The 14,559-nt window shown below is 42.7% G+C and overlaps 1 protein-coding gene across 2 annotated transcripts in view; it reads right to left on the bottom strand.

Moving 5' to 3' along the window:
* Positions 1 to 14,559, bottom strand: part of CA5B (carbonic anhydrase 5B) — a 51,121-nt gene that overhangs the window by 17,006 nt on the left and 19,556 nt on the right. For both annotated transcript variants that reach the window (XR_010119592.1, XM_055269248.2), the window contains exon 3: positions 6,651 to 6,848. Coding sequence is in view for 1 of the 2 variants with exons in the window: in XM_055269248.2 (XP_055125223.1) it covers positions 6,651 to 6,848 (198 nt within the window). In the remaining variant the exon portion in view is untranslated. The remainder of the gene's footprint in view (positions 1 to 6,650; positions 6,849 to 14,559) is intronic.

The raw sequence follows: 14,559 nt of genomic DNA, 5'->3' as shown, positions 1-14,559 counted from the left end.
CTTACTCTGTTGCCCAGGCTGGAGTGCAGTGGCACAATGTTGGCTCACTGCAACCTCTGCCTCCTGGGCTGAAGCCATCCTTCTACCTCAGTCTCCTGAGTAGCTGGGACTACAGGCGTGCAACACCATGCCAGGCTTTTTTTTTTTTTTTTGTAGAGATGGGGTTTTGCCATGTTGCTCAGGCTTGTCTTGAACTCCTGAGCTCAAGAGATCCACCCATCTCAGCCTCCCAAAGTGCTGGGATTACAGGCGTGAGCCACTGCGCCTGGCCCAGATAAGACGTTTTTGGCCGGGCGCGGTGGCTCATGCCTGTAATCCCAGCACTTTGGGAGGCTGAGGCAGGCAGATCATGAGGTCAGGAGATCAAGACCATCCTGGCTAACATGGTGAAATCCCGTCTCTACTAAAAATTAAAAAAAAATTATCTGGGCATGGTGGCGGGTGCCTGTAGTCCCAGCTACTCGGGAGGCTGAGGCAGGAGAATGGCATGAACCCGGGAGATGGAGCTTGCAGTGAGCCAAGATCATGCCACTGCACTCCAGCCTGGGCAACAGAGAAAGGCTCTTTCTAAAAAATAAAAATAAATAAAACATAGAAAAGGAAAGGAAAGAAAGAGAGAGAGAAATAGACTGTCAAGCAGCTGTCAGGCTAGTTAATTGGGATGTCACTGGTAACCTCAGCAAGATTAAAGGAAAAAGGTGGGGTTGGGTGGGGCAGATGAATGCAGGAAAGAAGGAAATACAGTCATCAAGAAATGGGGCAGGCCCAGCAGTGGCTCACACCTGTAATCCTAGCACTCTGGGAAGCCAATCTGGGAGGATCACTTGAGGGCAGGAGTTTGAGACCAGCCTGAAAAACATAGTGAGAGCCAGTCTCTACAGAAAAAAAAAAAGAAAGAAACAAAGAAATGGGGCAGGTAGACAGAAGATAGTGAATTGGAAAGCAGAGCAGTCATAACACATATCAAATAAATATATACTTATGTATTTGAGGTTGTTGATATTTTATTCCTTTATTTTTTTTGAGACAGAGTCTCACTCTGTTGCCCAGGCTGGAATGCAGTGGCACGATCTCGCCTCGCTGCAACCTCCAACTCCCAGGTTCAAGTGATTCTCCTGCCTCAGCCTCCCCTAGAAGCTGGAATTACAGGTGTGTGCCACCATGACCGAATAATTTTTGTATTTTGGTAGAGAAGGGGTTTCACCATGTTGGCCAGGCTGGTCTCGAACTCCTGACCTCAAGTGATCCACCCACATCGGCCTCCCAAAGCACTGGGATTACAGGCATAAGCCACCATGCTTGGCCTGATATTTTATTCTTTCCATGCTCTAAGATGAGAAAGGATTAAACTTGTAAAAAATTACATAACAAATATAAAACATTCAGCAGAGAGTCTGGCTGGTAGTAAGTAATCTGTAATATTCACTCCCTCCTTTTGTTTTTCAATGTGAAAGAGAAGGAGCTGACAGAGAAAGGGATGGTGAAGAGAAAGGAAATACAAAGAACCCATATAAATAAAAGCAAATGCAGGAAATGGACACAAGGAATGCTTCTGGGGTGATGGAAATGTTTTAAAACTAGATTATAGTGATGGTTGGACAACTCTGTAAATTTCCTTCAAAAATCATTAAACTGTGTATGTGTGTTTTAAACTGTGTACGTGTGTTTTAAACTGTGTACGTGTTTTAAACTGTGTACGTGTGTTTTAAACTGTGTACGTGTGTTTTAAACTGTGTACGTGTGTTTTAAACTGTGTACGTGAGTTTTAAAGTAAATGTAGGACCAAAAACAGGGAAGGAGAACTTAAAATGTTTGTGAAAGCATTCTTACTAGGTTCACTGGCACTGCCGCAAAGAAGTGTAAAGTCAGGGAAGCAGGATGGAGCAGGAAGCACCCTGAGGAGGAGAATACAGGCACTCACCTCTCCATCTCTTTAATGCCTGTTGACAGTGCCAATAAGAGGAATTCCAGAGGAGATGATAATTGACAGGGATCATCCAGGGACAATTTAGTGCCCTTCCCCACAGTATTTCAACTCTCTTATATGCACTCATTCAAATCAGTAACGGTGTCCTACTCAGGGGAACCAAATACCAAACAACACCCAGCAGAGGACTGCGGTATGAGATATTCACATACCTTCTCTTATAATCCTATTAAGGTAGGTAGGTCATCTTATCCTCTCTTTCATTCCAGAGTTTAGTAATTTGAGTCTTCTGTCTTTTATTTTTTTCTTGGTCTCCCCCAATTAAAAGTTTGTGAACTTTGCTGATCTTCCCAAAGAACCAACTTTTGATTTCATTGATTTCTGCTCGTTCTTTATTATGTCCTTCTCTCTACTTGCTTTTGGGTTTAGTTTGCTCTTCTTTTTCTAGTTTCTTAAGGTGGAAAGCTGAGATACTGACTTGAGAAAGTTCTTCTCTATTATAGGCATTTTCATCTATAAATTTCCCTCTAAGCACTGCTTTAGCTGCATCCCAAAAGGACTGGTATGATGTTTTTGTCACATACCTTCCCCAGCTCCTTTTCCTTGCACTTTATTCCAATCCTCACAAAGCACACTGTGGCAGCATTTCTTAGGTTTTTTTCTTTGAAATTTATAGACATCGATATTTATTAGGTTTTTACTTTTCTAGAATTGTTTCTTGCCTTTGTTTCTAAAATGTCTTGCTTTCTTTCACTTTTTATTTTTTATGTTCATTCACTCTTTTTCTCCTCTTTGCATGCTATTGATTGTTTTGCAACAACATGGAGAACTAGCAGCGAAGAATAAACAGGAAATAAGAGGCAGTCACTGAAAGGTGGAGAGAGAGAGAGAGAGAGAGAGAAAATTAGGTAATTACTAAAAATTGATGCTATCTTAAAGAAAATAATTATTAAAGCATAATTTAAAAGGGCTATCAGTTTTAGTTCTTTCTAACCAAACAAGAAAAAATTAGCAAACTCTCTACAATTTTTCTTGCATATTTTGTAAGCGTGTGACTGACACTCCTAGGGAAGACAGGTTCAAGGGGTGATTTAGTCAGTTGCATTTGTAGGTATCTAAAAAGAAGCTATTATGACAAAAACGTGGATGACTTATTTTCTGTCTAAGATTACTCATGCAAATGGGTAGATAAGAATTCTTGAGGCCTGGCTCGGTGGCTCATACCTATAATCCAAGCACTTTGGGAGGCCAAGGTGGGAGGATCACTTGATCTCAGGAACCCCATCTCTACAAAAAATACAAGAATTAGCCGGAGCTGGGCGCAGTGGCTCACGTCTATAATCGCAGCACTTTGGGAGGCCAAGGTGGGCAGATCACTTGAGGTCAGGAGTTTGAGACCAGCCTGGCCAACATGGTGAAACCTGTCTCTACTAAAATATAAAAATTAGCCAGGCGTGATGGCATGTGCCTGTAATCCCAGCTACTCAGGAGGCTAAGGCGGGAGAACTGCTTGAAGCCAGGAGGTGAAGGTTGCAGTGAGCCAAGATCATGCCACTGCACTCCAGCCTGGGCAACAGAGTGAGACACCATCTCAAAAAAAAAAAAAAAAAAAAAAGGCCAGGTGCAGTGGCTCACACCTGTAATCCCAGCACTTTGGGAGGCCGAGGCAGGTGGATCACCTGAGGTCCTGAGGTCAGGAGTTTGAGACCAGCCTGGCCAACATGGTGAAACCCTGTCTCTACTACAAATACCAAAAATTAGCAGGGTGTAGTGGCAGGCACCTGTAATCCGAACTACTCAGGAGGCTGAGGTGGGAGAATCACTTGAGCCCGGGAGGCAGAGGTTGCAGTGAGCCGAGATCACGCCATTGCACTCCAGCCTGGGCAACAAGAGCAAAACTCCGTCTCAAAAACAAAAACAAACAAACAAACAAAAAATTTAGCTGAGCGTGGTGGCACATGCCTGTGGTCCCAGCTACTCAGGAGGCTGAGGTGGGAGGATTGCTTGAGTCCAGGAGGTTGAGGCTGCAGTGAGCTGTGATCATGCCACTGCACTCCAACCTGGGCAACAGAGCGAGACCCTGTCTCAAAAAAAAAAAAAAAAGAATTCTAGAATCTATTGTTCAAAAGAAAAAGAGAGGACTAGAAGATAAAACAGCTATTTGCCCTGAAAGTTCTTGGGCTTAAGTCACTTGGTTAAGAAACTCATTAAGCAACTTTCTAAGACTTCCAACTCAATGAAGCAATGATATATTGGCAACAGACAGTCCCTATACTGTCAAGGGCTCTGGAAAGCTGACCAATACCAAGGATCCCCAGAGGAAAGCAGGCTGCTAGGGCCCTAGATGGGGTTGAGAATTCAAAAGGATTGCTATGCATGCAGAGTAAATGGATGAGAGTTGGTATCCTATAGACTGGGTCTGCCCATTAGTTTACATCTGGCAGGAATAATGGTAGAGCCCCAAGGGGGACAAGTAAAGCTCACCAGAGTGCAAGACAGTCATCTGGAACACAGGAATTTAGCTTGTTGTTTTGAAGATTTCTGGAATCCGTATAAACAAGGTAATATTATGGACTTCCAGTTCAGAAGGGGGCACACTCTAGAGTTTTGGGGAAATTAAGAAAGATGCATGATGAGGGGTATAATAAAAGCCCAGACCTCACCACTACACAATATATCCATGTAACAAAACAAAACTAAACTTATACCCACTAAATATATTTTAAAAGAACATATATCAGTATCATTTTGCTTTCTTATCTTTTTTATTCCTTCCTTCTCTAGCTATTCCACCAACAGACCCAGATGGCCTTAAACAATGTTTCCCAAAGCATGGCACATGAGATGGTTTTATGTGGTACAAGAAGCTTTTACTTGTACAGTAAGTTACTTTAAGAGAATTGGAAACAATATAATGAAACACATCAACCTATGAATTCACAGATATAAAATTTAAATAAATAACTTTACGCAAAAAAAGGGGGGGGAAAGAAAGATGCCCATGAATCTGGGAGGAAAAAGAACTTCCTAGTTTGAGATACGAAAGTAAGATGTTCATGGTTTTGGGGCTGTGTCATACCATGGAGGAGAAAGGAAAGTTGGGGACATGGAGACACCTAAACTCTTAAAGACAGACTCAAATACCTTCTGAATCATAGCAGAGAAATATATCAGAAGGGAGAAAACCAGAGAGAGATTAAGCCAATTGGAGGAGCAGTCTGTTTATAGTTGGGCCAGAGTGCCATGTCTAAGTATCAGAGCATCACTAGGAAAATACAAAGAAAACAAAGACACAGTTGACACTCAGAGCCAGGATAAATGCAGGAGTGAATATTTACCTTTTTTTTTTTTTTGAGACAGAGTCTCACTCTGATGCCAGACTGGAGTGCAGTGGCGCGATCTTGGCTCACTGCAACCTCCGCCTCCCGGGTTCAAGTAATTCTCCTACCTCAGCCTCCCGAGTAGCTGGGATTACAGGCACGTGCCACCACACCTGGCTAATGCTTTGTATTTTAGTAAAGACGGGGTTTCACCATGTTGCCCAGGGTGATCTCGAACTCCTAAGCTCAGGCAATCCGCCCACCTCAGCCTCCCAAAGTGCTGAGATTACAGGCGTAAGCCACCGCTCCTGGCCTCATTATCATTTTTATGGACTCATTTCCTAACATTCATGAGAGAAAACAAGTTTCCTTGAGATCAAGATTTCTCAGCTTCAGCTCTATTGAAACTGGAGGCTAGATAACTCTTCGTTAAGGATATCCGGTGTAATGATATCAGGCATCCCTGACTTTGACACACTAGATGCCAATTTCGTTTCCCAAGTTGTGACAATGAAAAACGCCTTCGGATCCTGCAGCAGGGAGTGAGGGATATGGAGGGGTATGGGGAAAGTTGGCAGAATTACCACTGGTTGATAACTACTTTAAACTATTCCAAATAATAATTATTTTGAGACTAATTTGGACTATTTGACATCATCAAATGCAGTAAAACAAACAAGCAAACAAAAAAAAAGGGAAAATAAATCTTCACAAAATTAACCACCTTCTGTCTTCCATAGACACTATAAGTTTCAGGTAAACTTTGAAATCATTCACATTAGTTTATATCCAGGAAGGTTAAAAAAAAGATTCAAAATCAATATAATACTTGAATTTTAAAAACTCTTTTAAATTGTGTTTCTTTTAAACTAGGTAGGTAACATTGTTTATTTAACAAAATTATCAGATCATAAGCTCCCACTTCTCTAATATATGACTAGTCTTTGCAACCTAATGCACACATGTATATCCTTTTGGCCCCATTTCAAGTGTATTGTAATCTGCTAAGTTAAATCTGATTAAACAATGTTACTATTTAATGTAAAAGTTCTCATAAAGTCAACAAGCAAAGGAAAAAAAATAGTACATATTCAATATACACATACAAAATAAATTTCTGGCAAAACTTCCATTTCATACCTATGCTCTATACCAATTATAAATCTATACATAGAGAGATAGAGATATATTTATTAATTAAAAATACTACCTATACTAGTTGAAGAAAATATGCACAAAAACTAGAAGGAATTTTTTTCACACATTCAAAAAGTTAAGATTAATGAGTTCCATGCCATTGCTAACAAAGAGGTCAACACTGTCATGGAGAGAGTTCGATGTGTCCGTGTTGACATGACACTGTTTCTTTAACTCCTTACAAGACCACCAGATCTTGCCCTCACCTGATTTATCTGTAGAATCTTCAAATTCCACGAGGAAAGAGTACCCATTATTCCAGATGTGGAGGCAGGTGGCTGGGTCATAAGAGATGGTGAGTGGTTTTAAGCCGGGATCATAAACACTGTCCCTCCACCGAATGTTGATGGGTGACTGTCGATCGCCCCCAGGAACCAGGTCCACGCTCTCCCAGAGTGGATGCACTAGGAGAAAGCAGGTCAGGCTATTATCAAGGCTGTTGGACCGAGTGCGGTGGCTCACTCCTATAATCCCAGCACTTTGGGAGGCCAAGGCCGGTGGATCACTTGAGGCCAGGAGTTTGAGACCAGCCTAGGAAACATGGCGAAACCCTGTCTCTACAAAATATACAAAAAATTATCCAGGCGTGGTGGTACACACCTGTAGTCCTAGCTACCGGGGAGGCTAAAGTGGGAGGATTGAGCCCAGGAGGTCAAGGCTGTTGTGAGCCATGATCGCACCACTGCACTCCAGCCTGGGCAACAGACCCAAACCATGTCTCAAAAGAAAAAAAAAAAAAGCCTGTCTACTGTACTTCTGGAGAACCTGTCAGGGCTAATGGAAACTAAAAGCCTTAGGAATTAGCCACTGTGATGGTTACTTTTAGGTGTTGACTTGACTGGATTAAAGAATACCTAGGAACCTGGTAAAGCATTATTTAGGGGTGTGTCTCTGGGGGTGTTTACAGAGGAGACCAGTATGTAATTCTGAGTGGACCAGGTGGGAAAGATCCGCACTCAATGTGGGCAGGTATCATCTAAACTGCTGGGGGCCCAGAGAGAACAAAAATATGGAAAAACTGAATGTGTCCATCTATCTGCTGGATCTTGGATACACTCTTCTGCTCCTGTCCTTGGGTAACAGCTACAGGCTTCCCAGCCTTTGTACTCCAGAACTTACACCAGCACCTCTCTGGGTTCTCAGGCATTTGGCCGCAGACTGAGAGTTATATCATCAGTTTCCCTGGTTCTGAGGCCTTTGTCTTGGACTGTCCCATACTACCAGTATCTCAGGGTCTCTGGCTTGCAGATGGCCTGTCATGGGACTTCTCAGCCTGTTGCAGGAAGTCAGGGACCCCAAACGGAGGGACTGGCTAAAGCCATGGCAAAAGAATGTGGATTGTGAAGATTTTATGGACAATATTAGTTCCCCAAACTAATACTTTTATAATTTCTTATGCCTGTCTTTACTCCAATCTCTAAACATAAATTGTAAAGATTTCATGGACATTTATCACTTCCCCAATCAATACCCTTGTGATTTCCTATGCCTGTCTTTACTTTAATCTCTTAATCCTGTCAGCCAAGGAGGATGTATATTGCCTCAGGACCCTGTAATAATTGCATTAACTGCACAAATTGTACAGCATGTGTGTTTAAACAATATGAAATCTGGGCACTTTGAAAAAAGAACAGGATAACAGCAATTGTTCAGGGAATAAGAGAGACAACCTTAAACTCTGACCGCTGGTGAGCCGGGCGAACAGAGCCATATTTCTCTTCTTTCAAAAGCAAATGGGAGAAATATTGCTGAATTCTTTTTCTCAGCATGGAACATCCCTGAGAAAGAGAATGCGCACCTGGCGGTGGGTCTCTAAACTGGCCCCCCTAGGGCACGGTCGTCTCTTATGGTCGAGACTGCAGAGATGAAATAGACTCCAGTCTCCCATAGCGCTCCCAGGCTTATTAGGAAGAAGAAATTCCTGTCTAATAAATTTTGGTCAGACCGGTTGATCTCAAAACTCTGTGTTCTGATAAGATGTTATCAATGACAGTGGTGCCCGAAACTTCATTAGCAATTTTAATTTCGCCTCGGTCCTGTGATCTCGCCCTGCCTCCACTTGCCTTGTGATATTCTATTACCCTGTTAAGTACTTGACGTCTGTCACCCACACCTATTTGCACGCTCCCTCCCCTTTTGAAAATCTCTAATAAAAACTTGCTGGTTTTTGTGGCTTGTGGGGCATCACAGAACCTACTGACATGTGATGTCTCCCCCGGACGCCCAGCTTTAAAATTTCTCTCTTTTGTACTCTGTCCTTTTATTTCTCAAGCCGGCCGACGCTTAGGAAAAATAGAAAAGAACCTACATGATTATCGGGGCAGGTCCCCCGATATCAGCCTCTATAATCATGTGAGCAATTTCCACTAATAAATTCCCTCTCATCTATCTATATACCTTATTGGTTCTGCTTCTGGAGAACCCTGACCAATACAGCCACTTAGGGGTTTAATCGATACAGAAAAGTAAAGGATAAAGATAGGTCAGAGAGCACCTGGAAGAGGAATAGCATTTTGGCACCTTGCAAAACCAATACATCTCAGTCTGCCTACTAAGCTCACCTAAACCAAGTGCAATCAGTGCTGTGATCACAGTATAATGCATGGAGTTTAGTGCCATGTGGAAATAAGGTATTCATAAATGAGTTTCTTCATTGAGAATTTCCCAACCCCTAACTCCCCAAAGTGGCTTTAAATACAAAGACAAATGAATTCAATTTTCAATAACAGATTTATTTTTTTTTTTTTTTTTTTTTTTTTTTTTTGAGACGGAGTCTCGCTCTGTCACCCAGGCTGGAGTGCGGTGGGGCAATCTCGGCTCACTGCAAGCTCCGCCTCCCGGGTTCACGCCATTCTCCTGCCTCAGCCTCTCTGAGTAGCTGGGACTACAGGCGCCCGCCACCACGCCCGGCTAATTTTTTGTATTTTTAGTAGAGACGGGGTTTCACCGTGGTCTCGATCTCTTGACCTCGTGATCCGCCCGCCTCGGCCTCCCAAAGTGCTGGGATTACAAGCGTGAGCCACCGCACCCGGCAATAACAGATTTATTTTCAAAAAAGGAAACGGGAGAACTTTGGGAAAGGAAACATTGAATCAGTATTGTCAGCGTTTAATTGGTTGGCTGGTAGAAAAAAAGGCTCACGTAGCCTGCATCTGTAGGATGCTCGCCCCACATAACTGTGCGTGCTGAGTTGAGTTCACCTCCTATGTAAGCAAACTCAGAACCAGGCAGCCATCCTGCAAAACCTGGGTAGAACACCGGCATTGCTAAGGTCCCTGGAGGTTGCAGTGTGTCACAGGGATGTGGAGATTATCTATTAAGGCATACACATACAATTCATCCTCCACAGGCACTGAAGACATTGCTGATGCTGATTTTCTTCCAGAGTCAAGCACCAGGTCTCTGTAGCAAGTCCCTGGTAAGTATCAGCAGACTTGCTGATAACACAGATCAGCCTGTTGAGACCCCCATGTGTGATGAGCAGAACCAATGTATATCAGTTTGGAGTGGTCCAGTTCCCTGTCCTTTAGAAGTACCATGGATGGGTAGAATCAAGAACAAAGGAAAACTAGGAGAAACATGAGAGAAATCATTACCAACAATCCTCTGCATCTTGCCCCACCACTAAGAATAAGGATGAGACTGGCCGGGCGCGGTGGCTCACACCTGTAATCCCAGCACTTTGGCGGATCATGAGGTCAGAAGATCGAGACACAGTGAAACCCTGCCTCTATTAAAAATACAAAAAAAAAAATTAGCCAGGTGTGGTGGCACACGCCTTTAGTCCCAGCTACTTGGGAAGCTGAGGCAGGAAAATCACTTGAACCCGGGAGATGGCGGTTGCAGTGAGCCAAGATTGCCCCACTGCACTCCAGCCTGGGTGACAGAATAAGACTCTGTCTCAAAAAAAAAAAAAAAAAAAAAAAAGAACAAGGATGAGACTAAGGTAGTTGTTTTGTTACTCTGTCAAATCCCTCATGTATGGCAGCATCATCTCCTATTTCCATAAAAAGCAGAAACCTGACTCTGGTTTACTCTGACAGAGCAGATAATCCTCTTCCTTCGGTAATTGCTGAAAGCTGGAAGTCAATATCTTTTTTTTTTTTTTTTTTTTTTTCTGACGGAGTCTTGCTCTGTCTCCCAGGCTGGAGTGCAGTGGCATGATCTTGGCTCACTGCAACCTCTGCCTTCTGGGTTCAAGCAATTCTCCTGCCTCAGCCTCCTGAGTAACTGGGATTACGGGCGCATGCCACCACACCCGGCTAACTTTTGTGTATTTTTAGTAGAGATGGGGTTTTGCCATGTTGGCAAGGCTGGGCTTGAACTCCTGGCCTCAAGTGATCCACCCACCTCGGCCTCTCAAAGTGCGGGGATTACAAGCCTGAACCACTGCGCCTGACCGTAAGTCAGTATCTTAAACTTAGTGTTTTGTTTTGTTTTGTTTTGTTTATAAAAGTGCTCCAGCAATACAGACAAAGAGCTCTCCTGAGAGTGCCTAAATCAGTGGTTTTCAACAGAGAGAGCAATTCAGTCCCCCAAAAACATTTGGCAATGTCTGGAGACATTTTTGGATGGCAAAACTGGGAGAGGATGCTAGTGACATCTAGTGGTTAGAGGCCAGGGATGCTGCTAAACATCCTACAATGCACAGGATGGGCTCCCACAAGACAAACAACCATCCTGACCCAAAAGCCAATAGTGCCAAAGTTGACAAACCCTGGTCTAAAGATAAAAGGTGCATGCAAACTCATAATACTCTTTTCTATTTCTTCATATAATGCAGTACTTTCATCTCTGAAGAGGTCTGAACCCAATGTTCTTTTTTTTTGTGTTTTTTTTCCTTAGTATAAAACAACTTGTGAAGAACAAGAACTTTAAAGAACAAGATTTCTGTTTCAGAAATCTAAAATGGAAAATGCACATGAACTGGCACATCTGAAACGGAATCTGGGCTATACTGTCATAATCTAATTAGAATGCAAATTCCTTGTGGGCAGGAGCCACATCTTCCTCCTTTTTTGTTCCCCTGTGGTATCTTATTAAACATATGCCCTTCTGGAAAACATCCTATTAGGTACTATGTTCACTATCTGGGTGGCAGGATCAATAGAAGCCCAAACCTCATACCCATGTAACAAATCTGCATATGTAACCCCTGAATGTAAAATAAAAATAGAAATTTTAAAAAAGAAAGAAATTAACAATTTGAAAAAGCAATATGGCAACTATGCAGCAGCCAATGTCATAAAATATACAACCTCAGGGTCTAAAAATGTTTAGTAATTTTATCCAATAACATATCATATACCATATTTTTCATCTTAGAGGGAAAGATGATCTTAAATTTCTGTTACATTTGGTTCTGTTATATCCACCCAAACACTTGGATTCATATTCATCATGAATAAACATCTCTTTTTAAAGGCAAAAATAAAAAATAAAATAAACATATGCCCTGTAATGTATCCAACTGCCATTGCTGGGGGGGAAAAAGCTCAAATTCAAATGATTTGAAAGGATTCAAATGATCTGAAAAATGATTCAAATTGTGTTAATTTTTTAACTTCTAGAAAGCCCTTGAAAGGCCCTGATTCTGTTTTTAAAGATTCCTGACACAAACAGACTATGTACCTTCCCCTCTGAGACACTCAGACTGTGGCTGATAATTTGAGAATTCACATTCTTCAAAGCCATTCAATGAGGGTCTCCTGTGAAGACTAGGGAAGAACTGGAGTGATCAGCTCCCTAAGACGATGCCTTGGTCATCCTTAATTCATCTCATTCATGAAATGGGAAGTATCAACACTCACACTCATGCAAATACCAGCCCAAGAAAACTGGGCCTGTTCCTTCAATTGCTCCTTAATGACCATAATGCCATGATCAATTTATATCCTTCGGTTTTACAAGTTCAGCTTCCAGGTTTTCTTTCCTCCTACCCACTTCCTCCTTTACTAAACGAGACCATCTAGGTTAGACTTAGACCATCCAACTCACTGTGTGGGGAGGGGGTCCTTGGTCACTGCTCCCTTACTGAAGCCAATTTTTTGCCAAGGGTTTGTTTTGCTAAAGATAAACTGACACTTTAGTTCTCTCCTACTCCCGTCCTTTTCCTCTATTTAAGCAAAAATCAGATCGAAACAATTTCCTGGTAGTTGCCTATATTTTACCTCAAAAATAAGATGATTAAGTGGTCTAACAGAAGCTTCATTTTCAGGTTCTTCTTGTATAGGGAAAATGAAATAAACAGATAGTGATTTTATCAACCGTGGTTTATGTTAACAAAGGCACACTGTCATTAAGAAGGTGTTGGCTGGGTGCAGTGGCTCATGCCTGTAATCTCAGCACTTTGAGAGGCCGAGGCAGGCGGATCACCTGAGGTCAGGAGTTCAAGACCAGCCTGGCCAACATGGTGAAACCCCGTCTCTACTAAAGATACAAAAAATTAGCTGGGCGTGGTGGTGTGCACCTATAATCCCAGCTACTCGGGAGGCTGAGGCAGGAGAATCGCTTGAAACCGGGAGGTGGAGGTTGCACTGAGCTGAGATGGTGTCATTGCACTCCAGCTGGGGTGACAGTGCAAGACTCCGTCTCAAAAAAAAAAAAAAAAAGGTGTCAGTAATTTGTAGCTGATGGGCAACAAAAGCCCTGCAGAGGATTCCATGTTGAGGAAGTGCTTGATTTTAGTTGTTTATATGAGTAGTCCTAGGTTTATTTTGTGCTTTAGCACTGTCTTAGTCCATTCAGCCTGCTATGACAGAATGTCTTAGGCTAGGTGGCTTATAAACAAGAGAAATTTATTTCTCACAGTTCTGGAGTCTGGGAAGTCGAAGATCAAGGCACCAGCAGACTGGGTATCCGGCAAGGGCCTGCCTTCTGGTTCATAGACAGCCTCCTTGCTGTCTTCACATGACAGAAGGTACGAGGGAGCTCTCTGGGGTCTCTTATATTGGGAACTAATCCTATTCATGAGAACTCTGCCCTCACGATCTAATCACCTCCCCAAAGCCCCAGCTCTTAATACCATCACCTTGGGGTTAGGATTTCAAAACACAAATGTTAGGGGGTCATGAACATTCAGTTTGCTGCAACTACCTATTTCCCCAGCTTTGGCACTGTCCTTCTTTCAGCCCTTGAAACATGGAAAGCTCATTCCTGCCTTAGTCCCTTTCTTCGTGCTCCTCCTCCACAGAAATCAATTACCCCTCATTTGGCTCAGGGCTGGCTCCCATTATTTTTAGGTCTTGGGCTTAATTGTCACCTCCTTGACAAAGTGATCTCTGGCTACTCTCTTATAATACGATCACTTCATATTATAATTTTTAAATCATAGCACTCCAATTTTTCTTTCATGACATTTATTACATAGGTGCAGTTATAATTATATGCATATGTGTCTAATTATCTGCCTTCCTCACTGCTCTGTAAGCCAGCTGGCTTTCGGTCAATACTTGTGGATGGAATAAGATGAGGAGCATCACTGGGAAGATTTGTGCTATGGTGTGAATGTATGCGTCTCCTCAAAATTTAGCCAGGCAGCAGTGGCTTGCACCTGTAATCCCAACACTTTGGCAGGCCAAGGTGGGCAGATCACTTGAGGTCAGTAGTTTGAGACCAGCCTGGCCAACATGGGGAGACATCATTTCTAGTAAAAATACAAAAAATTAGCTGGGTGTGGTGGCTCATACCTGTAGTCCCAGCTACTTGAGAGGCTGAGGCAGGAGAATCTCTTGAACCCGGGAGGTGGAGGTTGCAGTGAGCTGAAATTGTGCCACTGCACTCCAGTCTGGGCAACAGAGCAAGACCCTGTCTCAAAAAAAAATAAAAAATAAAAAAATAAAACCCAAAAATGTACACGCTGAAATCCTTTTCCCCAAGGTGATGGTATTAAGAGCTGAGGCCACTGGGAGGTGACATAGTCATGAAGGCAGAGCCCTCACGAACGGGATTAATACCCTTATAAAAGAGGCTTGAGAAAGCTTCTGAGCTCCTTCCACCATGTGAGGATGCGGCAAGAAGGCAAATTCTTTGAAGCAAAGAGAACCCTCATCAGACACTGAATCTACACCTTGGTTTTTTGGACTTCCAGAACTGTGAGCAACAAATTTCTGTTTT

Source organism: Symphalangus syndactylus, chromosome X, assembly GCF_028878055.3.
Source record: "Symphalangus syndactylus isolate Jambi chromosome X, NHGRI_mSymSyn1-v2.1_pri, whole genome shotgun sequence".
Classification (NCBI taxonomy): domain Eukaryota; kingdom Metazoa; phylum Chordata; class Mammalia; order Primates; family Hylobatidae; genus Symphalangus; species Symphalangus syndactylus.
Note: the sequence above shows the minus strand (reverse complement) of the source record. Positions and strands in the feature narration are given on the sequence as shown.